This window comes from Myripristis murdjan, chromosome 1 (assembly GCF_902150065.1).
Source record: "Myripristis murdjan chromosome 1, fMyrMur1.1, whole genome shotgun sequence".
In the NCBI taxonomy this organism is placed as follows: domain Eukaryota; kingdom Metazoa; phylum Chordata; class Actinopteri; order Holocentriformes; family Holocentridae; genus Myripristis; species Myripristis murdjan.
The window spans coordinates 2,115,548-2,140,547 of NC_043980.1; the positions used below are offsets into that span (position 1 = coordinate 2,115,548).

Below are 25,000 nucleotides of genomic sequence, written 5' to 3' on the forward strand. Positions count from 1 at the left end.
TGCGTGGGTCCTCAAAGCGTTAAGAGCACCTCCACCCTGATCTGCACCCCGAGTCCGGGCCGGACAGCACCGCTGGGCCAATAAATAAAGCAGAGACGGACAGCACGCCTGCAGCTTTCCACAGAGTTTAGTCTGAACATGAGGGAAACCAGACGGATGGAGCTTCTTCAGGAACACCTGGGGAACATTTTGACTACAGGAGACATTTCTACAAAACAGGGCCTCTGCAACTTTTTTAAACACTGAGGGATTTCCCGAGGAGCTCGTCGTGTGCTGCGGTTCTTCAGCAGGTACACACCGGCTGGCAGGTTAAAGCCCCCACGAAGTGACCTCACATGACCTCTGCTTCCTCACACAGTGACGTCATCCTGCTCCAGTGGCCGCAAGTTACAATTTCAGCCAATAAAGGACAGGAAATACATCAAATCAACAAAGTGAGTGAGTCCATTTCATGGGGTCTTCAAAATAAAACCCAGCATGGTGTGTGTTGGTTTGGTGTCTGGAGCTCTTCCGGAGGGGCGGAGCTCTGTTCATCCAGAAGATTTTCCCTCGTCATCATCATCATCATCATCATCCTCCTCATCAAACTGCGGCTTAAAGTGACCGAATTCTGATTTTTTTTTCAATCTTTTAGCCATGATGACTGTTCACACTCACATTTGTACACGACCAAATCTGACATCAGAGCTCTGCCATGACTCAGCACGCACACATCTACAGGCATACAGGCTGAAAAAAAAAGAAAAAATGAAAAAGTAATTTGCATGAAAGTCCATCATCATCATCACCAGTTAATGAGATGTTCAGCAGGTGAGGCAGACAAGGGCTGGGACCGAAGCGTCTTCCCATGTCTCCGTTACACCTGAAGCCTCTTGTCTACCTGCTGCTGTTGTCCTGACACTGCAGTGTAGCCGATTTAAAAAACAAAAAACAAAAACATGTTGAAGTCCAAATCTGATTTGAAAACATCAGTTTGCGTTCTCACTGCTCGGGAAAAATCTGATCTGTGTCGCAATGGGAGAAAAAAAATCGGATCTGGACGACTTTGACTTGTGAACGCAGCCTTGGTGGACGCCACACCTGCCCACAAGGTGGTGAAGGATGACTCAGCATTTTTTTTTTTTTGTAATGACGCTTTAACCCCTGCTGCCCTGCTATAATATCTGATAGTATATTAATATGGTGCAGTATCTTTTGGCAGGGGCGGAGCTACCAGGTGGCCCGGGCTGGCAGCTGCCACCCCAGTTTGGGTAATCTGATAGGAAAAAATGTAAATGTTGTGGCTGGTGGGAAACGTACAAAGAGTGAAACTGGTCTATCCATCTGTCTGTCTGCTGCCCTATATGATTTCCATGCCACTCTTTAGCTCCGCCCATGGATATTTCTGTAGCTCCGCCCCTGTTTTCTGGAAGAACAGAGCTCCGTCCCTTGGAGAACGTAAGAAGCCGTCCAACACCAAACGGACACGCGTCATGTTGTGTTTTCCTTCCCGTTTGCTTCGAGCTCAGAGGCGGTGACGAGGCTGATCCGTCGGGTTGGCAGGTTTCACCGAACGGCAGAGGGAAACGTCTAAGCTACTGCACAAAACACTGACCCCCGACACCAGCTCATCTCCACCCAACACACACACTCACACACACTCACACGACGCCTGTCAAGAGGCTTCAGCCAAGTTACCGTGGTTACCGAGGACAAGCGGCCATGTTGGAGGAGCAAAAACAAAATGTACGACTCAATCTGATGTTTCAAAACAAAACAAAACAAAAAAACAAATCTCATTTCTGTGCGGTGGTATGCCGTTTGAGTTACAATAATCTAAAATAATCTTTATTTACATTGCATTGCTTTTCAAAACACAAAGTCCAAACCCCCAAAATACATCGAGCAAAGAACAAAGCTTTAGGAAATATGAAGAAACGACAAGAAACAAAGATCAACCACAGATACAGGGTCAAGCACAATTAATGACAAGTTTATAAAAATGAGGTTTAAGAAGTTACTTTAAACATATTTATTTTAAACATAGCTGATGCTCAGTCAACAGAGCAGGGAAGGTCGTACATCGCACTGGTTTCACAGGGGAAATGTTCCCAGTTCTATCTCCATTTACATGTTTTGAAACTCACTTTGAAAATATTTCTAATATTTCTTGTCCTTCTGATCCGTCTCAGAAGGATTTCCATGATCTGGACGTTTTCTCGTGGCTGTGCTAGCACAACCACCGACAGGTAAATCATCACAGTCGAAACGTGGAGGAACGAAGCAGCTACGCGCTCTCTGATTGGTCCGAGCGACCCTCGCCGTGCACAGAGGGAAACGTGTTTGGTGAAAACAGGCGACAAACAGGACTACCACTCTGAAACTCGTGTTTTTATGTTTTTAAAACTGTGCTGCCGTCGTGACCAGAGCCGCCTGGAGGAGGAGCTGTTGTATCTCAATGGGACCTTCCAAACTAAATAAAGGATGAAAAAAAAAAAACAAACTTACATTCTGCAAATTTTTGACACATTTTACGAGACATGACGTTTCTCAGGAGCGATTCTGCTTTTGAAACAGAACCGATCGGTCCGGCCTGATCCTCTCTGTTCTGTATGTCCGAGTGGAAACACATGAATGGAGAACAAACTGGGGCCCGGGCATGAACCCTGTGGGACTCCACGTGTAAAAATCAAGCCGCTAGCATAAAACATTAAGAGACTGATGTCGTAAAAGGTAAAAGGCGAGTAAACGTGATATTAGCATCGCACCGCACAGAACAGAGACTCTCTTGTTCTCTTTGGTCGAGGAAGGAAATGACGACAGTAGTTTTTTAGTTTTGTTGTTTGTTTCTCTTCCAGAATGGCCGCCTCCCCCCCCCCCACATCATGTGACAGGCCTCCGTTCAGACTTCAGAAGACTTTTAGTGATGTCACAACAAAAGGATGGCCATCAACGAATCAAATGCAATTATGCTGCATTTACGTCCTACGGGAAAGACCGGTCGTTCTGTGACGTCACGGCAGGACACCAGGATACCCGCTGGACTTTGGGTTTGTGATTGACTTTTACACTTTCAACGTTTCCATGGTGACCAGAAACCAGATTATTGTGAGTAACCGGGTCCTGGCAGGAAATCAGGTCATGTGATTACTCAAAAACCCCAGTATACACGCATTTCTCAATAACCCCTGACATTCACTGGACTGTTACCATGGTGATGGCAGTGCTGAGTCTGATTGGCAGACAGACAGCTAAGCTCCACCCCCTCTGTTTCAAAGACTGATGACGACAGATGTGTTTTTCCCTTCCTTTTATTTGAATCAGAAGTAACGTCACCCTCAAATTACCGGGCGTGTGTGTGTGTGTGTGTGTGTGTGTGTGTGTGTGTTTATTGTGTTTATCATTATCCGCCCTCTTTTTGTGCACACGCTCGCACGGAAAAAAGCCGTTCAGAAACGCGAGTAAGGGTTTCCATGGTGACAGTGATGGGGTTTCTACCTGCGCTAACCGGCTTCCTCTTCATCCCTTAACCTGATGATGGAAACCGGCGTTCTGTTTCCACGGCAACTCACGGACCGCAGAGCGATCTGATTGGTGAAGTGACTGTAAAGGCAGTGAATGTTTAGCTTGTTTCTGTAAAACACGAAGTGAAAAAGCAGATCAGCTGACAGGAAACTAAACCCGCGGCGTCTCGTGCGGATTCAGAGTGACGGTGGTCTGAAAGCGCGAACACTTCCAGGTGACTGTTCTGAATCAGAGAATTCCCATAAGACCTGAATGCAGCATCACAGACAGACTCCACTACAACGCGACATCATCTCCCAGGTCAGTCTCATGTCTGCTAGTGGAGCGAGGAAGAGGACGCCATCTCTGATTGGTGGACCGCCAGGCCGGACGGCTGCTGGGCGGAGCTCGGACCCGACCCGCCGGGGTTGCCGGGGTTGTTGCCGAGGGTAACGGGGGCGGGAGGGCGGGGGTTGAGGCGCGGGGGCAGGGGGTTGGAGGGCCGGATGAGAGGCGGGGGCTGGTGCAGGGCGGGGCGGGGCTGCAGGAAGCGAGCCTGCTGCTGGAGGGGCGGGGGCTGGCGGTGCAGGGAGGGCGTGGCCGGCAGCGACGGGCGGAGCAGCGGAGGAGGCTGGTGGAGGGAGGAGGAGGAGGAGGAGGAGGAGGTGCTGGACGTCACGGGAGTCTGAGCCGAGGAGGAGGAGGAGGTCGCGGGAGATGCACCTGTGGAGGTCACCTGGCCCTGTGGAGAGAGGAGGGCGGGGCTAAAGTTACCGAGGTTCAGGTCAGGTCACAAGCTGTTGTCTGTTTTCTGGCTGGTTGCATCAGTGATTGTGAGCCTGGTTTCTGAGCAGTTTGCTGTGTGTGAGGCTAACAGGCGGTAAAGTGCGCGGCTGTGATCTGATCTGACACCTTCTCACGCTCCAGGTTCACACAGAGTTGATTTGACTATTCAATACTGACAAACAGCAGTGGGATATTTTGACAAAGCTGCAAACTCTCCGATATCGCCCCCCCCCCCCCACCCCCAAAAGTGACGTCTTCAAATGTTTTCCTCAGTCTGACCAGCAGCCAAAAAAAAAATACGCACCTGCAACCTGCAATTTGCAGACAAAATTTTCGAGATTGCAGAAAAAAATAAGAACGACTTGCAATTTTGCAGGCAAAAAAAAAAAAAAAAAAAAAAAAAAAAATCCAGGTACTTTTGTCCTTTTCCACCCGATCTGGCTTGCAGTGGGTCCAATAAAGAATAAAGATGTTATAAACAGTTTTCTGTGTGATTTCTTCTTAATAAAATCTGCAAATACCCGTAAAATATTTGGTGCGGAAGACGCCAAATATGGAAGAAGCCGCTAAACTCAACGTAAATGCACTGAAGTCGGCGAACATCAGAGCCCTTCGGAAACTCATGGCAAGAAAAATAAGTCCCAAACTGCAGCATGGAAAAAAAAAAAAAAAAAAAAAAAAAAACAACACTCGCCTGCGCCAGAACTTAATAAACTAAGACTATGAGATTTGAAATAATCCGTTTTTAATTCACAGATTGCAGAAATTTTTTTGACAACTTGCAATTTAACAGAAAACAGAAAAAAAAGTATTTAGAGCCCTGATTTTATATGAACAGAGAAAAGGAGGACAGTCTTGAGCCTTTAGTGACGCAGGAATCAGGTGATGTTTAGTGCTTTTACTACAAAATAAATGACCAAAATATTTAACTGATGATCAAAAGGACAGTCGGTGTATTTTCTGACTGTTTCATATTGATTCTCTGTTATTCCGTCCGTCTGTCTCACCTCCTCGTCCTCCTCGTCGGTGCTCTTCCCGGACGGAGTGGTGGAGCTGTTCTTCCCCTCCTCTCCAGAGGCGGCGCTGTCCCCGTTGGGCGCGCGGGTGCCCTGCTCGGCCTCCCACTCCTGCAGCACCTCCTCCAGGTTGAACCGCCGCCGGTAGTTCACAAAGAAGTTCTTCACCTGGCCCACCGTCTTGTTGCCGATGACGTCGGCGATCGCCTGGAAGTCCTTCCCGTACTTCCTGACGCCTGCAGACAGACAGGCAGAGAGAGAGAGAGACAGGCAGAGAGAGAGAGAGAGAGACAGAGAGAGAGAGACAGGCAGAGAGAGAGAGAGAGAGAGACAGAGAGAGAGAGAGAGACAGGCAGAGAGAGAGAGTGAGAGAGAGAGAGAGGGAGAGACAGACAGAGAGAGAGAGAGAGAGAGAGAGAGAGACAGGCAGGCAGAGAGAGGGACAGACAGGCAGACAGAGAGAGAGAGACAGACAGAGAGAGAGAGAGACAAGAGAACTTTCAACAAGAGAGGCTGCAGCAAAAATGAGCTCCTGAATACATCTCAAATTTGGACCTAAAAATGGGACATTTTGCAAAATAACCTTCAAATAATCTTCAGAAAGGACTCTAAAGAAAAGGTGACAACTTTAATCAGCAAGAACTGAAAAGGAAATATCACCTTTGGATACATTTTTAAATCAAAACAGCTAGCAAACAAAACAGTTAACTGCCACCAACTGCCACTGTTACCAAGATTCCAAGGGAGAAACTGCACCAGAAAAGCTGACAGAAGTGTCATTTTATGAGCGAGGAAGGAGAGAGGAAAGGAAGAACTGGAGGATCCTTGCTGGTGGCATTGATCTGTTTGGATTATATCCGGTTTGCTTCCTCACTGGTGTCTGCGGGCTTGAAGGGAGGAAAGCTAGCGGAGTTGACAGTTAGCCTAGCTCATCCTCAAGTAAACAAGCAGTTGCCATGGAAACTGGTCAGCAGGCAGCTACAAACAGCACAGCCCTCAGAGCACAGAGCAGGGAAATTGAGTACCCTGCTAAATGTAAAAGTGTAACAGCTAAAGAGAAACACAAAGACAAGACACTACGTGAAAACCCAGAGGTCCTCTTCACTGACTACGCCCAACAAAGAGAAGGAAAGAAGAAGAATAACTTTATATTCTTCACTGACTCCATCTACATTTGGAAGGATACTCTGTGCAGTCACTATGAATACATATCCAGTGAGGGCATCGGCTCAGGAGGCAGATTAAAAATCTGTAAGGATGAACACCTTGACAAGGATGACCCTCTGCTTACCATAACGTACTACACCAAAGGAAAGGTCATGGTCCAAGGAAGTGAAGCCAACCTGGAGTCCTTTGAAGAAGCGTTCCCCCTGTTAAAAGCTGAGGTGGACACCAAGAGGATCCGTGTCACCTACGACAGTGAAAATGACGAGAGCCCAGCAGAAAACCCTGCCACCTTGTCCATCTCTGCCCCTCCTACACCCGGCAGCTTCACCAACCAACTGAAGGAGAGTATGGCCCTACTGGAGCTGGACTTTGCTGAATTCAAAGAGCTGACCCAGGCCAGACTGTCTGACCCCCCAGACAACACTCTGCAACAGCTCAAAGAGGAGCTCCAACAGCTCAAGAGAGACAACCAGGCCTTGGCATCTGACCTGAGAAGAAGTCTAGAAGCCCTCAAACAGGAGAACAATGTGCTCCGTGCTCAGTTAGCCAAAGCAAACGATGATGCGAAGAAGAGAGAAAAGAGCCTCACCAGACAAATCCAACACCTGGCAGACCAACTCTCATCAGCCCCCAAAATGACAAGTGCAGAGACACAGACTCCCCCTGCCAGTGCCCCAAATCTCTGCCTTGTCTCTGACCCACCCTCTCTGCTCTGCACCCAGCTGAACAGCACCCCAGCACCTCCTGATACACCCACACAGCCAGCTACCAACAGCCAGCTCTGCCCATCCCAGCCTCCCTCCACCCAGCCTGAAGAACAAGCCCCACAAGTGGTCCTGCTGACTGACTCAAATGGGAAATTCCTGGACACAAGCAAACTATTTCCTGGAAAGAAAGTGCTGTCCAAACGCTGCAGCTCCACAGGTCAGGCCATGAAGCTGTTAAAAAAGGAGACCCTCAAAAGCCCTCAATGCCTAGTGATCCACACAGGAACAAATGACCTGCACAGACTCCGTAAGGACACCGCTGAGGCAGTGAGGAAGATGGCGGAACAGGCCAGTAGGGAGTTCCCTGACACCCGCATTGTGGTCTCCACCTTATTACCCAGGACAGACACCCCTCCTCATGTCATCCATGACATTAATATGGAGATCAGAAGAGGATGTGCCACCTTACCAAATGTCCACCTGGCCCTCCACCCAACTATTGGCACCTGGGATCTCTATGACGGACTCCACTTACACAGAGAGGGGGTGAAGACATTCGCAAAATCCCTCAAAGACACAGCCCTGGGACGCAACCCTTCCACCCCCTCCTCCACTAGGAGCTCTAGAGACTACCCCAGACCTCCCCCACCCCATCATCACCCCAGGATCATCCCTCCTGCTGTGAAGAGACACAACAGCTCAGCCCCGCCCTCCCACTCCCCACATGCCCACCACCTCACCACTGTGCAGCGCAGCCAGAGGAGGCCACCTTCCCCCTACCCAGCCCCTGGCCACCAACCTCGTCTACGGCATCAGCAGAGGAGCTACGCAGCAGCACCTGCCCCTGGTCCTCCTCCACACCCTCAGCAGAGGAGCTACGCAGCAGCACCTGCCCCTGGTCCTCCTCCACACCCTCAGCAGAGGAGCTACGCAGCAGCACCTGCCCCTGGTCCTCCTCCACACCCTCAGCAGAGGAGCTACGCAGCAGCACCTGCCCCTGGTCCTCCTCCACACCCTCAGCAGAGGAGCTACGCAGCAGCACCTGCCCCTGGTCCTCCTCCACACCCTCAGCAGAGGAGCTACGCAGCAACACCTGCCCCTGGTCCTCCTCCACACCCTCAGCAGAGGAGCTACGCAGCAGCACCTGCCCCTGGTCCTCCTCCACACCCTCAGCAGAGGAGCTACGCAGCAGTTGCAGCTCAGCCCACAGTCACAGTCCCCTGCTCCACTACCTCTGAGTTGGGATACATCAGAGAGATGCTACACACCCTGTGCACACGGCTTCTGCTCAGCTAAGACATACACACCCGGAACACGCTTAAGCAATAGAACAGCATGGAAATGTACTGTACCATTAGGATAATAATAATAGCAATAGTAGTAATCAATACAGTTGAATTTAGTGAAAATATTATTAGTGAAAATAGTTCATACCTCCTGTAAAATTCACACCAAATTATTATTCAGTACCATAAACGTATAGATAGTTGTAGGTGTTTTCATATTCGTCTCACTATACAGGTCCATTTTGACTGTTTTAATGCGTTCATTTCATATAAGCTGCTGGAATATTCAGGGTCTCCACTCCTCAACCTTTGAGCTGAAGAGTGAAAACCCAGAATTCATGAAATCTGTCAAAGATGTCGATATAATAGTGTTAACAGAAACATGGTGTCACAATAATCAACTCACTCACTGCCCTCCAGGATATAATGAAGTCATGGTGCCCTCGACAAAATTAAAAAACATACGCAAGGGAAGAACATCGGGAGGGATCCTGGTGTGGTATAAAGGAAATCTTTGCCATCAGATCTCACCAGTAAAACAAGGTAAATCTCACATTTGGCTAAAATTAGACCAAACCCTGGGCATCACTGATAGGGATCTTTATCTCTGTGCTATTTATATACCCCCAGCAGACTCTCCTTATTTTGAGGAAGACATTTTTGAAACTCTCCATTCAGAAATTGCTTATTTCCAGACCCAAGGAAACACACTCTTGACTGGAGACCTGAATGGACGAACAGGAATTGAACCTGATATCATCAACCCACAAGGCAACAGCCATGTGTTTGGTCAACCTGCCCCATTCACCACACCAACTGTCACACGTCGGAGCAACCTTGACTCTCAAATAAATCAAAGTGGCAGGGAGGTAGTGCATCTCTGTCGGGCCTTAGGCCTGTACATAGTTAATGGTAGGTTCAGAGGGGACTCTTTAGGGAGATTCACATTCTCCTCAGCCCTTGGGTCTAGTGTCGTGGACTATGCAATCACTGACATGGACCCCACCACTATCAGTGCATTCACTGTCAGACAGCAATCCCCCCTCTCAGACCACAACCAAATAAACGTGTTCCTTAAACTTTCAGGTCACATAAGTGACACTAAAAGGGAACCCAATGAACTGTACAAATTAAATCCTACTTTTAGATGGGGCCCAGACAGTGGAGACAAATTCTATATGGCCTTAAACTCACCTGATCTAATGAATGACATAACAATATACAACAATAATCAATATATCCCTACCAGAAATGGTATAAACAAGGCCATAGATGATATTAATATCCTATTCCAAAAGGCAGCTATTAAAGCTGGCCTTAAACAAAAAAGGAAGCCTGTTAAAAGGCAAAACACAGAAAAATGGTTTGACCAAGAATGCAAGATGATCAGAAAGGACCTGAGAAAGATGGCAAATGAAAAACATCGGCAACCAAACAACCCTGCCCTGCGCATTAGGTATAACGAAATTCTAAGCAAATACAAACGTACAATTAGGAACAAAAAACAAAATTACACCCACATGAAACTTGAAGATATTGAGAATGCCATAAATCAGAATCAATTCTGGGATATGTGGAACAATTTCAACACAAAGCAACCACAAGCACTACCTATCCAAAATGGTGACATCTGGAGAACACATTTTGAAAATCTGTACAAAGACATACCAATAAGTCAAATTAACTCAGATCAATGCATCATGAAAGAAAAACTCCAAACGTTAGAAGAAACAATTAAAGACAACCAAAACCCCCTTGATTTCCCAATTACCTGGGAAGAACTGATCACACAAACAAATACTCTCCGGCTAAGGAAAGCTTGTGGTCCAGACAGCATTAAAAATGAAATGCTTAAATGCAGCACCCCACACATGCAAGGTGCAGTGTTGAAATTGTTCAACATTGTACTACAGTCAGGACATTTTCCTGACATCTGGTGCAAAGGGCTGATTTCCCCAATTCATAAGAGTGGGGACAAATCAGACCCTAACAACTACCGTGGCATCTGTGTCAGCAGCTGCCTCGGTAAATTATTCTGTAGTATTCTCAACAAAAGAATACTAGATTTCTTAGAGCAACACTCTGTTTTGAGTAAAAACCAAATTGGGTTCCTCCCAAAACACCGCACCACTGACCATGTATATACCCTTCACACTTTAATCAACAAACATGTACACCAAACAAAAAATGGTAAGATATTCACTTGCTTTATTGATTTTAAGAAAGCTTTTGACTCCATCTGGCATGAGGGGCTCTACTACAGACTCCTACATTGTGGTATAGGGGGCAAAATATATGATCTAGTCAAATCAATGTATTTAGAAAATAAATGTGCTGTCAAAATCGGAGACAAACGAACCAATTTCTTCACCCAGAGAAGAGGCGTCCGTCAGGGCTGCAATTTGAGTCCAACTCTGTTCAATATTTATATAAATGAACTTGCTCTTCAGTTGAACCAATGTGCTGCACCAGGCCTCTCCCTCCTAGATCAAGAGGTGAAATGTCTGTTTTATGCCGATGACCTTGTTATACTGTCTCCTACTGAACAAGGACTACAGCATCAGCTAGAGATAGTAGAAAAATACTGTCAGAGCTGGGCCCTGGCAGTAAATATGAAGAAAACTAACATTATGATTTTTCAAAAACGCCCCAGATGCCAAGAAAATAAACACAAATTCACCATAAATAACCAGATCATTGAACATAGCATGAGTTATACCTACCTTGGTCTAACCATAACAGCATCAGGAAGTTTCAACATGGCAGTGAATGCACTAAAAGAAAAAGCCCGAAGAGCTCTAAATGCAATTAAAAGAAAATTTTATAATTTCCAAATTCCTGTAAAAATCTGGCTTAAAATATTTGACAGTGTCATCCAGCCCATTGCGCTGTATGGTAGTGAAGTTTGGGGTCCACTCAGTCATCATAACTATGCCCACTGGGACAAACACCCAACTGAATCATTACACGCCGAATTCTGTAGACACATCTTACACATAAACAGAAAAACACCAACAAATACATGTCGAGCAGAATTAGGCAGATACCCCCTCATAATTAACATCCAACAGAGAGCACTTCAATTCTTTAACCACCTCAGATCCAGCCCCCCTGACACCCTGCACTCCCAAGCCCTTCAAACCCAAGAGCTGAGCCCAGAAAAGAGCCCCCTATGTCAGCTGGTGCTGAGACTCAGCACCCCTCCTCAGACACCCCCTGACCAGCCTCACACCAGCTCTGCTTCCCAAACACCAATCAGAGTCAAACAAATTATAAAACAATGTAGAGAAACCTATTTAGAACATTGGAAAGAAGAAACTAAGAACCAAAGCAGATCAGAATGTTATCTGGCCCTAAAAAGAAAATATGAGCTGGCAGAATATCTCTCCACTGTCAGAGACAGAAAGCAGAGACAGATCCTCACCAAGTACAGGCTCAGTGACCACCAACTGGCAATCGAAAAAGGACGACACAAAAAATCATGGCAACCAAAAGAGAAGAGAATATGCGGTCACTGCTCGACAGGTGAGGTGGAGACAGAGATGCACTTCCTCCTAAAATGTGAAAAATCTAAAGAAATAAGAGACACTTATTTTAATAAATTTAGCTGCAAAATCCCAGATTTCAGAGAGAGAAACGAGCTCTCCAAATTAAAAATCCTCCTGGGAGAAGGAGAGAGGGCAGATCTTGCTGCCCAGTACGTATCAGCATGCCACAACCTGAGGGACAGTGAGTGACCTAGACGCACACACGCACACACGCACGCACTCACGCACACGCGCGCACACACACACACACACACACACACACACACACACACGCGCACGCGCGCACGCGCGCACGCGCACACACACGCACACACACACACACACACACACACACACACACACACACACACACACACACACACACACGCGCACGCGCGCATGCAGACACACACACACATACATAGGTTATACTTAATTACCTATTATTATCTGTATTATTTTATTTTATGTATATCACCACTGTTTTGTTACATGTCTGTCCAAAAATGCTTTGGCAATATTGTATGTACTACAGTCATGCCAATAAAGCTTATTGAATTGAATTGAATTGAATTGAGAGAGAGAGAGAGAGAGAGAGAGACAGGCAGAGAGAGGGACAGACAGGGAGAGAGAGAGAGTGAGAGAGAGAGAGAGAGAGAGAGAGAGACAGATGGACAGACAGACAGTTATTGTTCAGGAAAAAAAAAAATTCTGAGATTAAATTCATAAATTTTACAAGAAAAAACCTCAGATGTTCTCTGAGGTTAAAGAGGCAAATTTACAAGAAAAACCTGAAAAGATTATAAAATTGTGAATTTGTAAGAAAAAAATTCAGAAAAATGTTTTTTCTTTTACTTTTCTCGGCCGAGGAGCCACACGGCTCCACTTTGCTGCTGCTCGCTTTACATCGTCGTCATTCATGACATCAGGATTTTTCAAATGTGTGTTTTAATTTTGAATTTGAATTTTTAATTTTTACATTCAAGTGAAGGGAATGATGGAGAGACTTTTCTCCTCTAATAAAAATGGCTCCTCTAAAGTGTCAGAGGAGGTGCGTTGGAGGTGCGTTGGAGGTGCGTTGGAGGTGCGTTGGAGGTGCGTTGGAGGTGTGTTGGAGGTGCGTTGGAGGTGTGTTGGAGGTGTGTTGGAGGTGTGTTGGAGGTGCGTTGGAGGTGCGTTGGAGGTGTGTTGGAGGTGCGTTGGAGGTGTGTTGGAGGTGCGTTGGAGGTGTGTTGGAGGTGCGTTGGAGGTGCGTTGAGGCGGCGGAGGCTCACCCTGCACGGCCAGCAGCTGCTCGTCGGTGGTCCAGCGGGCGTTCACCTTCTGGTTGCACTGCAGGAGCAGAGGCAGGGTTCAGGGTTAATGAGGAGACTCAGCACCTCCTCCTCCTCTGAGGAGCAGAGAGCGTCCTGACCTGAGGAGGCAGGCTGAGGTGTGCCGGCTGCACCGCGTCCAGAGGAAACGGCTCCAGGATCGATCTGATCGGCTGTATCGGATCGGCCGATATTTTGCATTTTATGAAATTTGTGTGCTCGGCTGTAACGTCTTAACTCGCCGATCCGATCAGTGACGTCATCGTCCTGTTGAAGCTTTTTGCAGATGCTCCCGTTGCATCGTTTCATGTCTCATTTACTCCCAAGAAGTCCCGCACCAGCAGGGACAGAGATCCAGCTGAGATCTCTGACGGAGCCGGTTTTGAATTTAAACTTAAAATTTTGTCTAAGTTCACTTTTTGGTGGCAGGGAGCCTCAGGTGTGATATAGACCATCACGGCCTTGGCCCGTCTAGCTCAGGCAGTGAACTGAGCCTGTTGTTATTTTATGTTACTGTATTTTATTATCACTATCATTCTAAATTTCTATTTCCCTTTTTATTGACTGTTTTTATTGTTTTAAATTGTGTCTTGTTGCTTTTAATGTTTCTGTAAAGCACTTTGAATTACCTTGTGTTGAATTGTGCTATATAAATAAACTTGCCTTGCCTTGCCACCATCATGTTAGCTTTGAGCCCTCTTTGAGCTCTTGAATCGTTCGCTGTGGGATTCAAACAAACACGTCGGCGGTGTGGGACGTCATCAAAGTATCTGAGACAGAAAACTCAAGCTATTTTGTTACTGCAAAGTAATTTAATTACAATAAAGTCATTTAATTACAGTACGTTGTTGCGCCCATTATTTCTGTCTCAAGTTATTTTGGTTTGACCTGACTGACCTTTGACCTTCTGTCTGGCCGGTCCCTGAACGCCCCCTAGAGGTCACTGATGTTTCACCCTCTGTCAGTTTGGGGCAAAGATTGTTAAACATCGGCAAAAATGCTTGAGAATACTTTTGTTGATGCTCAGTAAACAGTACATAATATACAGTAAATAAACAAGTTATTTAAATAGACGTGTTGCTCCATCATGTGATCGGATCGGTGATCAGTTTATTTAAACTCACTGATCGGTGATCGGTTTATTTAAACTCATTGATCGGTGATGGGTTTATTTAAACTCATTGATCAGTGATCGGCCCCAAAAATCGTGTAAAGCCTAATCATCGGCTCCCCACTCGCACGCCTGGAGGAGATCCACTCGAGCCGCCTCCTCCGACGGGCCACACAGATCCAGCATGACCCCGCCCACCCGGGACGCTCTCTGGCACGCACACACACACACACACACACACACACACCAACTACTACCTGTACTACCTCTCAGTCCAATAACATGGACGACTGCATAAACTGCTTTTTTATTGCACCTTCTAATAACTATGCACAGTATTTTTTTTTATTTTGCTGCACTTTATCATTATTTTTATTAAACTTAATACCATCTTAAGACTGTAGCTGCTGCAGGAATGGCTGCTAAATGAAATCTGGCTGTGTTTTGTAAAATGACAGTAAAGCTGCTTCTTGTTTTGAAGCAGGCGCCTGCAGCAGGAAGCCTTTTCCCAGAGCGCTGAGACTGACTGACAGGCTGTGACTGAGAGGAGTCACGTCGCCCCCTGGTGGTCAAAATCCAAACTAAGTGAGAAAAGGCTTCACTTCTGCTTAAAATGACAGTAAACTGGCAGGTCGAGGACAGACTGAGCTGTTTCACTGTTTTCTGGCAGCAAACCTTCCTGTCAGTGATATTGTTATTATTATATTATTATATTTAATCTTCATCTGTGAATTATTCCTGAGAAAAAAAAAAAAAAGAGACTCACCTCAGGAAGCCTGAACTCGTCGATGCCGGCCTCCATCAGGTGTTTGAGGCCGCTGTTCATCTGCTTGGCGTTCTGCACCTGAACGCCACAAACATCACAAACACTTTACTGCCCCCTGCAGCTCGAACAGCACACACACTTCATCAACAGCACACACACTTTAATAAATGTGTCGGTGGTTTTTCAAAGTTTTACAACAGCAGGAAGTCGATCCGATGCAGAAGAACATTTTGACAAAAAGACGGACGGACTGATAAAGAAACTAGATGAAGTGTTTATGTAAATTAGCCACGGAATAATCACCGAAAAATAAATTTATTACAGAAATTTCCAAATGTTTCCAAATCAAAGCCTGATGTTCTCTATGGCGTTCCTCAGGGTCTGATGTGGAGCTGTGGAGGGATTTCTGACATGTTGCACCAAATCTGTTTAACGACTGATATCAACATTAAAAAACTGCTTTAATAATTGATGAGACATATCTGATAATGGGAACGGCTTCATATACTTCCATCATAATGTTATAACCCTTAGACACGCTAAATAAAAAGGTGCCTGAGCAAAACCCAGTGTTTAGTCCAGATTTCTTCAGGTTCCAGCTTTCAGATGATGTTCACTTCTTTTTGGCTTCTACTGTTGACCTTTGACCCCCCCCGAAGACCCCCTGACCCCCCCCACTAAAATGGGTGTGATGAAGGGACCAGAGCGGTGAGGGTTGAGACTTCAAGTGTAAAAAAACTCTTTGATGACTTTGAAGGCCTCATATTTAAACACTGATGTGGTGAGGTGTGGCGCCCCCTACCTGTCTCTTGAGGGAGACCAGCTCCATGTCCAGCTGGCGGAGGAGTGTGTTGGCGGCCGAGGCGCTGCAGGACACGGCCACCACGTCCTCCTGGGTCAGGTACATGCCTTTGGGCGGGCGGCAGCGGGAGCGCTGGTGGTGCCGGTGCTGCAGGGTCTGGTGCTCCCGGCGGCCCAGACCCACCTTGGAGCCCGGGACCGGAGGCTCCACCTGGTTCTGACACACACACACACACACACACACACTCTGTTGAATTTCCTGCTGGTTTGGCAAAAGTTCGAGCCGTAAATGACGTTCCTGCCGTCTGATTGTTATTTTCTCTGCTCGTTTTAGTGAATGGTTCAGGACTTTTGGAGTCTGTCCCCTTTTTTTTCCCACCCTGGTCACTCATGTGGTCCACGCTGGTGCTGTTTATGGTCACAGCCGCCCTCAGACACACAGGTATCCACTGTTTGTTACCGCCATGACCGTGACTGTGCAGTGTTTTAAAGAAAATCACCGTCCGAGAGCAAACCAGGAGAAAGCAGAGGGGGAAACGTGTCAGAGAGACGCTCCTGAACGCGTTCATTTATTCCCAACCACATTCTGCCAAGCTGCTGCCCTCCTCTGCCTCTGATTGGCTAACCCTTGACCCCCACCACTGACCCTAACCTTAAAGTCCCCAGGAAGTGACCTCACATGACCTCTACTTCCTCACACAGTGACATCATCATCCTGCTGGAAAAATTTTCTGTAAACATCCTCTCTCATCCACCTGAAGCTTCCTGTTTCAACAGGAAATACATCACATCAATGGTGTCTTCAAAATAAAACCAACCCAACCTGTGAAGGTAACGAGTACGAGCCAATCAGAGGCGGAGTATTCACAGAATGCAGGTGGGAGAAAAATAAAGCTTTCTGAATGTTTCCCTCTAAACACAGATCTGGGATCTGATTTCTCCAACACTCTCTGTGCATGTGGAAAAGAAAACCTGATCCTGAATCAGCAGCCAGAAAATAAAGTAAGTTTATGTATTATTGCTGTGAAAATGGCAAAATTATCCGGTTATCTGGACACATTTTTTGGCACCGAGGGCAGAAACACTCAAACACAGATACAGTTTGTTTGCTGACTGCAAACAGCCGACCAGGCGCTGAAGGGGACGGCAGCACAGCCCAAACCCTCCAGGTGAGGAGGACAAATACTCCCAAATCACCGGCTTACTGAGCCACAGAACCTCGGCCACGTAACAGGAGACATGGAGTGAAATCTGGGATGTGCTTCCTTCTCATGTTTTTGGAATATTCCCATTGGATTTGGATTGGATTGGGCTTCAGCTCCACTGAGCCGCTGAGGGCCCCGGGGGACGGGAGCCCCCAGGCTGGACGGGGGCCCCCCAGGCGGGACAACAGTAGGTGCACTGAAGAAGAGCACCACTAGAAGCCACAGCTCGCTGCTCCCTCTCACACAAGAGCGACGGCAAAAATTTCCACCGCGTTGGTTGGAAAATGACCGGGACGTCCCGGGCGGTGCAGACCTGCTGAGGGGGCAGTTTGTCCGGGACAGAGATCAGGTGTGACGCTGTACGGTGTGTACCCGGCTTCACCGAGCCGGGGGGGTTTATCGATCCGACACAGAGCTGACAGGCGGCGGACAGAACGAAGCAAAGACAACAGACGTAAAGATCACTCCATGAGGCCATAAAGGAAACTGGGAGTTTTTTAAATCTTCATTCAGGTTCAAAAGTGAGACGGAGCCAAAGCATCGACTGAGCTGAGGCTCGAGGGTGGAACAACGTTTGTGAGACGAGACGACGGAGTTTGGATCAGAGACACAGGGACGACCCGCGAGCCTGAACCTGTGAGCCTGAACCCACGAGCCTGAACCTGTAAGCCTGAACCCACGAGCCTGAACCTGAGAGCCTGAACCCGAGAGCCTGAACCCACGAGCCTGAACCTGTAAGCCTGAACCCACGAGCCTGAACCTGTGAGCCTGAACCTGAGAGCCTGAACCCGAGAGCCTGAACCCGAGAGCCTGAACCCATGAGCCTGAACCTGTAAGCCTGAACCCACGAGCCTGAACCCGCGAGCCTGAACCTGAGAGCCTGAACCCGAGAGCCTGAACCCGAGAGCCTGAACCTGTAAGCCTGAACCTGTGAGCCTGAACCTGTGAGCCTGAACCTGCGAGCCTGAACCTGCGAGCCTGAACCTGCGAGCCTGAACCCGCGAGCCTGAACCCGTGAGCCTGAACCCGTGAGCCTGAACCTGTGAGCCTGAACCCGTGAGCCCGAACCCACGAGCCTGAACCCACGAGCCTGAACCTGCGAGCCCGAACCCGTGAGCCTGAACCCGCGAGCCTGAACCCGTGAGCCTGAACCCGTGAGCCTGAACCCGTGAGCCTGAACCTGTGAGCCTGAACCCACGAGCCCGAACCCACGAGCCCGAACCTTTGAGCCTGAACCCACGAGCCCGAACCTGCGAGCCCGAACCCGTGAGCCCGAACCTTTGAGCCTGAACCCGTGAGCCTGAACCCGTGAGCCTGAACCCGCGAGCCCGAACCCGTGAGCCCGAACCCATGAGCCCGAACCTTTGAGCCTGAACCCGTGAGCCTGAACCTTTGAGCCTGAACCCGTGAGCCTGAACCCGTGAGCCTGAACCCGTGAGCCTGAACCCGTGAGCCTGAACCTGTGAGCCTGAACCCGTGAGCCTGAACCCGTGAGCCTGAACCTGTGAGCCTGAACCCGTGAGCCCGAACCCACGAGCCCGAACCTTTGAGCCTGAACCCACGAGCCTGAACCCGCGAGCCCGAACCCGTGAGCCCGAACCTGCGAGCCCGAACCTTTGAGCCTGAACCCGTGAGCCTGAACCCGCGAGCCTGAACCTGTGAGCCCGAACCCGTGAGCCCGAACCCGCGAGCCCGAACCCGTGAGCCTGAACGCGTGAGCCTGAACCCGTGAGCCTGAACCCTTGAGCCTGAACCTGTGAGCCTGAACCCGTGAGCCTGAACCTGTGAGCCTGAACCCGTGAGCCCGAACCCACGAGCCCGAACCTTTGAGCCTGAACCCACGAGCCTGAACCTGCGAGCCCGAACCCGTGAGCCCGAACCTGCGAGCCTGAACCTTTGAGCCTGAACCCGTGAGCCTGAACCCGCGAGCCTGAACCCGCGAGCCCGAACCCGTGAGCCCGAACCCGCGAGCCCGAACCCGTGAGCCTGAACCTTTGAGCCTGAACGCGTGAGCCTGAACCCGTGAGCCTGAACCCGTGAGCCTGAACCCGTGAGCCTGAACCCGCGAGCCTGAACCTTTGAGCCTGAACCTGTGAGCCTGAACCTGTGAGCCTGAACCTTTGAGCCTGAACCTGTGAGCCTGAACCTGTGAGCCTGAACCCGCGAGCCTGAACCCGTGAGCCTGAACCCGTGAGCCTGAACCCGCGAGCCTGAACCCACGAGCCTGAACCCACGAGCCTAAACCTGTGAGCCGCACAAGCTGAAAACCAGACGGTAAAAAATGTAACTTGATCTCGTCTCTGAGGCGGCGAGCAGCAGGTCTCAGGTCAGCGTGGGCTGATGCTGAGTTTGGTGTTGTCATGGCAACAGCAGAGTGTCAGTGTCTGTGTCTGTGTCTGTGTGTGTGTGTGTGTGTGGGTGTGTGTGTGTGTCCAGGCACCTCTTTCTTGGTTTCCTTGTTGGGGTCGTAGTCGCTGTCGTTCGCCTCGATGGGATTGGCCTCTTCCATCTCCTCGTCGCTATAGCAACAAGAAGATCAACAGGCAAAGAGTGAGTAATGACGAGTCGTCACATGACCCTGCTGCAGCCCGCCCGTGACCTCTGACCCCTCTGACCCCTGAGGACCTTCAGACGAAAATCAGCATCGGTCCGATCTGACTCTGACCGCCGGCATGGAGCGGATCAAACGGTGACATCATCATCCTGCTCCAGAGGCTGCTAATTAAAATTTAAACCAATCACACATCCTCTCTCAGCCACCTGTCCCTTCAAAATAAAAGTGTGTCTCTCTCCCAAACTGAGATCGTGTTGGTTTGCACCGCGTGACTGATCCGTCCCGTCGATACTGAACATGTTAAATAGTTTGATTAATGCAGTGCACTCTGATACTGATTTGGATCATATGTATATCTGCATACGGGATGACTGATAACTGTCAAGATGAAAACTTTTTTTTAACGGACATAATGGAAAAAAGATGCTTTGGGTAATTTAGTAATTAATACCGAATATATGATCCCCTTTTACTAAAGATGTATATAAAAATAAATATCTAAATAAAAATAAATATCTATATACACACATATAAATATGTATGCATAGTTATAGACAGATATATGGTCATATAAAAGCATATATATGGACAGATATATTTTGTTTGATCTGTGATTCACTGGTCAGAAGCTGCCTGATACTGTGACCTTACAGTTTGAGGTCCACACAGCCCGGCGGGTTTACGGGTCTGGGCTCACCTGTCGTCCTGGTTGCTGCGGTTGGCTAGCTTCCTGGCCTGCCGGTCCATCAGGCTGGTCCTGGAGCGGGTCTTCTTCCACGAGTAGTAGTACTTCACCAGGCTGGAGATGGATTTGTCTGGCAGCTGGCAGAGCGGGACAGAGAGAACACATGAAACCACAGCGCCGAAACCGAAAGAACCTTCAGCATCAGACAGGAAGCTCAAAACAAAACACAGCTGAGGGGCTTCCAGAGGCCGCTACGCTTCACACTCAGACTCTGGTGTTAGCTTTAACTCTCTTTTGAGATCCAGATTACGTAGAACTAAGAAAAATCTCATTCCCAGTCACCACCCAGTGTGGAGGCGGCTCTAGCAGTGAGACAGGTGTAACAGGTATGAAAGCGGTGCGTCACCATCTGCTGGATGCGGTGGAAGCTCTTGCCGTGGAAGCTGAAGGCCTGCTCGAACAGCACCTTGTCCTCCACCGTCCACTCGTCGGGGAACGGGGTGAAGTTGGGCAGGTCGGCCAGAGACTTCTCGATGTTGTGTTTGTGCCAGAAGAGCATCCCCAGAGACTGAGACCGAAAAAAAAAAAAAATTAAATAAATAAAAACACAGAGCGGAGGACACGAGCTCCAGGTGAACATAACAATATTGTAATATCATTAAAAATATTATCACAAATATATTTTACTAATTCTAATTTTGTCTGTATATTTTTTTATTTGTTTGCTGGTTGTTTTTTTGGCTAGTTTTCAGTGTTTTTTTTTTTTGTTTTGTTTTTGTTTTTGTTATTAATGTTCCAATAGTTTTTAAAAATTATTATTATTGTTAATGTTGTTGTTGTTGAACTTGCCAGTTGCCTTGTTCCCATGTTTTTAAAAACAGTCCAAAGATTCAAAATCACTGGACTGGAACTTTAAAATGATTTTAATGGAGTAAATTTTAATTTTCAGTTGTGTTGTTCAGCGCCCGTCCAGGTGAGGCTCAGGTGAGTCCTACCTGCTCCACGTTGTAGCCGTGCTTCTCCTTGGCGATGGCGATGTACTCGTCCACTGAGGAGGAACACACACGTTCAGTTTCAGTTGGACAGAAAGACCACACACACACACACACACACACACACACACACACACACACACACACACACACACACACACACGTCTCATGAAGACCAACAGGGTGAACTCACGTTTGGAGTCGACGATGGTGTGATACGGAGACCAGACCAGCATCCCTCCACTGTCCTTATCTGTGTACTTAGTGGCACCTGAACACACACACACACACACACACACGCACACACATACACACACAGAGTAGCATTAATTAACACTTTACACTTTCCAAAAGCCAGACTCACAACCTGCTGTGGACCCATCAAGACAAAAGGAATCCATGAAAAATTTTAATGGCAAAAAAAAATATTATTGGGGGAAAAGAACATTAAAATTATAAGATAATTACAGTAAAAAAAAAAAAAAAAAAAGAAAAGAAAAAACAAAACAAAACAAACAAACACAATTTATATGCAATAAAATAAAGTAAAATAAGGGACAAAAAGAGCAAATAATATAAATCCAGGTGCTGACAGATGGGCTTTTATTTTGAATTTTTTTTATTTCACTCACTGAACAAACTTCTCATTTCTTTCAAAAATATTTTTTAAAATGCTGCTCAGGCCTGTGAGGACACAATTATTATTATTTTTCTTTGTCTGTCTGTAAGTGTAAACACTCATTCAGAATGCATATATACATATATTATCTAGATATATTTAAAGTAAATATTTTATTATTTTGTTGTAAATAAAATAATAAAAGAAATCAATGAAATAAAAACATAGTGGAGGAAAAAATATGTTCTAAAAGGAAAATAATAAGTCATAGGAAAGTGTGGTTATATTAATTTTCTAAGGATCACTTATTTGTTGTTAATGATTATTACTGTTGTTATTACAGTATATAATAACAATAACAACAATAATAACAATAATTATTGTTAATAATAATATTATTATTATTATCATCATCATTATTATTATTTAGATTTTTTTTATTTTTTTTTTTTTTTTAAACAAGATTCTGCACTTTCCAACAAAATAACGCGTCCTCACAGTGCAAAGTGTCTCTTTCTCCAACATTTTGGACAGAACTGGCGGGTCATTTTGTCCAGAAACTGAAATAAAGCCCCGACAGAGCGCAGCTCTGCGGCTTCAGGGGAGAAAAGGAGAAAAATGCACAGAAAACCCGGAGAAACCCGCAGGGTCGGTATTAAAAATAAAAAACTAAAAGCCAGCCGCGGCTCGGAGCTCCAACTTGTAACTGAGAAGTTGTGGGTAGCCTCGGCTCACACTGCTGGCTCAGCCTTCAGCATCACCGTTTGTTTATTTACCGCAGACAAACTGACGTCAGGAGTTATTTATCCACTGATTTTACTGACGTTAACATCACCGTAACTGTTTGTTTGTTTGTTTGTTTATTCGTAAGTGATATTTAGCCGCCGTGTGGCTGCGGGCCAGCCGGGCTGCTGTGGCGCTGCCGCTGAGCCGAGGCTACCGTCGGTCAGGTAGAGGCAGGAAAGGCTCACCGGGCTCGAACTCGGGGATACTGGCCTGGTAGTCCGAGCCGACCCGCATCCCCACATCTGCAAACAACACACACAAAAACACACACACATGGAGATATTTAGAGTTTTTCACGCGGTGTAATCTGAGGGTGGACGCGCGGCTGCGGCGGAGCTGTGGCGGCGTGTTCGAGGCTATACCGTGCTCGTCGTCGCTGCCACTCTCGTCAGAAAAATGTCCGTTGGAGGCGGCGGACGGGCTCTTGGTGCCGTTGGAGCGGCCCTTCCCCAGGTACTCCGAGCCCTTGTCCATCATCCCCGGCATTTCTGCTCCGTTTCGCTCGGGTCGAGGCCGCAGAGTGAGGATGTCAGCAGGAACTGAACTGACGGCTTTCTGGCTCTAACTCCCTGCGGCTCCGCGTCGCTGTGCTCCTCCGCTCCTCCGCCGCCCCGCTCTCCTCCGCTGCGAGCCGGAACACAGCGACCGGGTGTCCCTGCGTCTCCTCCCTGGTTTGGAGGCTCCCCCCTTGTTATTTACGGCGTTTTGCGCGCTCGAGATATTACGCAAATAAAGCCGCGACGGCGACCTACATACCGCGGCGGAAGGCTTTTTACGCACCGCGGGGCGACAGTGCGACTCCTGCGGCGGCTCGTGTGGCAGCAGATCCCTCCGCCTGCAGACACTGGAGAGGGGAAAAAAAACAAAAACAAAGTAAAAGCCAAATAAAATCTGACAGAGACGCTAAAACACAAACAACACGGGGTGTAAAACGGCCCAGTTATTCATTTCATTAAAATTATCTCACATGAAATTCAGGAAATATGGAAAACATGTTACACAACCACACAGAAATACATCAAACATCATGAGTATCGGAGAGGTGAACACTCCAAAAAGCAACGTCCCACTGTTGGTGTCAGTGGTTTTATTTTATTTTACATTATTATTTTTTCAGTATTGTTATTATCGTTTCTGTGTTTTTCTCCGTCCGCTCCTACTGCACTGCGTCTCCCCGGCCGGCAGAGGGCGACACCGCACAGCGTTCTCCACTGCAGGAACATGAGGAGGAGCTGAAGAGAAGAACAGGAGAACACAGAGAACAGGGGAACAGTGACCGTCCAGCTTCATGTCCATGTTTTGTCATGCCATGTCACATCGACCTTGAGAAAACCCAAATAAACTATAGAAACATTTAAACCCTGTACTGTGAAGATGCTTTATTTGTTTGTTTATTTATTTATATGTATACAGATATATAGACAGATAAAAAATTAAGCATTTTTCTTCTTTATACAGCTTTTTTATATTTAAGCATTTTTATTTTATTTTTTATATCATTTTAACTATTAAAATATTATAATAAATAAATGTAATATATCTAATACGTTTAATAAATACATTCAATAATAATAAATGTAATAATAAATTCAATATGAATAAATTAAGAATAATTTTAATACATTTAAATTATATATGCTGTATTTATTTATTTATTTGTTTTGATAAAAATTTTGATTTTTATTTTTTATATATTTAAAAGATTCTTTATTTCTGCATTTGTTTGTTTTGGTCAGAGTTTTTCTGTTTCTCTCGCTCTCTACATATACATACATATATATAAATATATTTTTGTATATTTAAAATATTTTTATATAGTTTTTTAAGTGGTCTTGGACTTTTTCTTACTTTTGCAGTGTAAATAGGTCTTTTATTACCCATCAACATGACATTAATGCAACTTTTTATGTGCATTTTAAAACATTTGAATCCAGGATCCAAAGCCCTTAACTGCTGGTTTTCAGGGCCCAGTTAAGAATAATTTAAGTGTTAAAGTTAAAGGAAAACTGATTCAGATGATATGATGATGATGTATATATTTTTTATTTTAAAGCTGTGCAGAAGGCATGTGTTGCAGATGAAATACAGTGGTGTGTGTGTGTGTGTGTGTGTGTGTGTGTGTGTGTGTGTGTGTTTGGGTTAGGGATTCATGCTGCTCTGTCTCATGATTTCATGACTCAGAATTAATCAGTGTTC

At 46.8% G+C, this 25,000-nt stretch overlaps 2 protein-coding genes across 2 annotated transcripts in view; both read right to left on the bottom strand.

The window, feature by feature from the left end:
* The window catches only part of traf5 (Tnf receptor-associated factor 5), a 16,576-nt gene extending 15,078 nt beyond the window's left edge, over window positions 1-1,498 (bottom strand). Inside the window, exon 1 of the mRNA XM_030048922.1 lies at window positions 1,360-1,498. Within this exon, the coding sequence (XP_029904782.1) occupies window positions 1,360-1,474 (115 nt within the window). The 5' untranslated portion in view covers window positions 1,475-1,498. The remainder of the gene's footprint in view (window positions 1-1,359) is intronic.
* The window catches only part of rcor3 (REST corepressor 3), a 23,642-nt gene extending 106 nt beyond the window's left edge, over window positions 1-23,536 (bottom strand). Inside the window, exons 1-12 of the mRNA XM_030049454.1 lie at window positions 23,167-23,536; window positions 22,990-23,046; window positions 21,593-21,670; window positions 21,403-21,455; window positions 20,814-20,975; window positions 20,420-20,544; window positions 19,609-19,687; window positions 15,965-16,180; window positions 15,163-15,240; window positions 13,247-13,304; window positions 5,277-5,521; window positions 1-4,225 (exon numbers count right to left, since the gene is read on the bottom strand). The exon at window positions 1-4,225 is cut by the window's left edge and continues 106 nt beyond it. Of these exons, the coding sequence (XP_029905314.1) occupies window positions 3,821-4,225; window positions 5,277-5,521; window positions 13,247-13,304; window positions 15,163-15,240; window positions 15,965-16,180; window positions 19,609-19,687; window positions 20,420-20,544; window positions 20,814-20,975; window positions 21,403-21,455; window positions 21,593-21,670; window positions 22,990-23,046; window positions 23,167-23,290 (1,680 nt within the window). The 5' untranslated portion in view covers window positions 23,291-23,536 and the 3' untranslated portion in view covers window positions 1-3,820. The remainder of the gene's footprint in view (window positions 4,226-5,276; window positions 5,522-13,246; window positions 13,305-15,162; window positions 15,241-15,964; window positions 16,181-19,608; window positions 19,688-20,419; window positions 20,545-20,813; window positions 20,976-21,402; window positions 21,456-21,592; window positions 21,671-22,989; window positions 23,047-23,166) is intronic.
* Window positions 23,537-25,000: the final 1,464 nt, after the last annotated feature.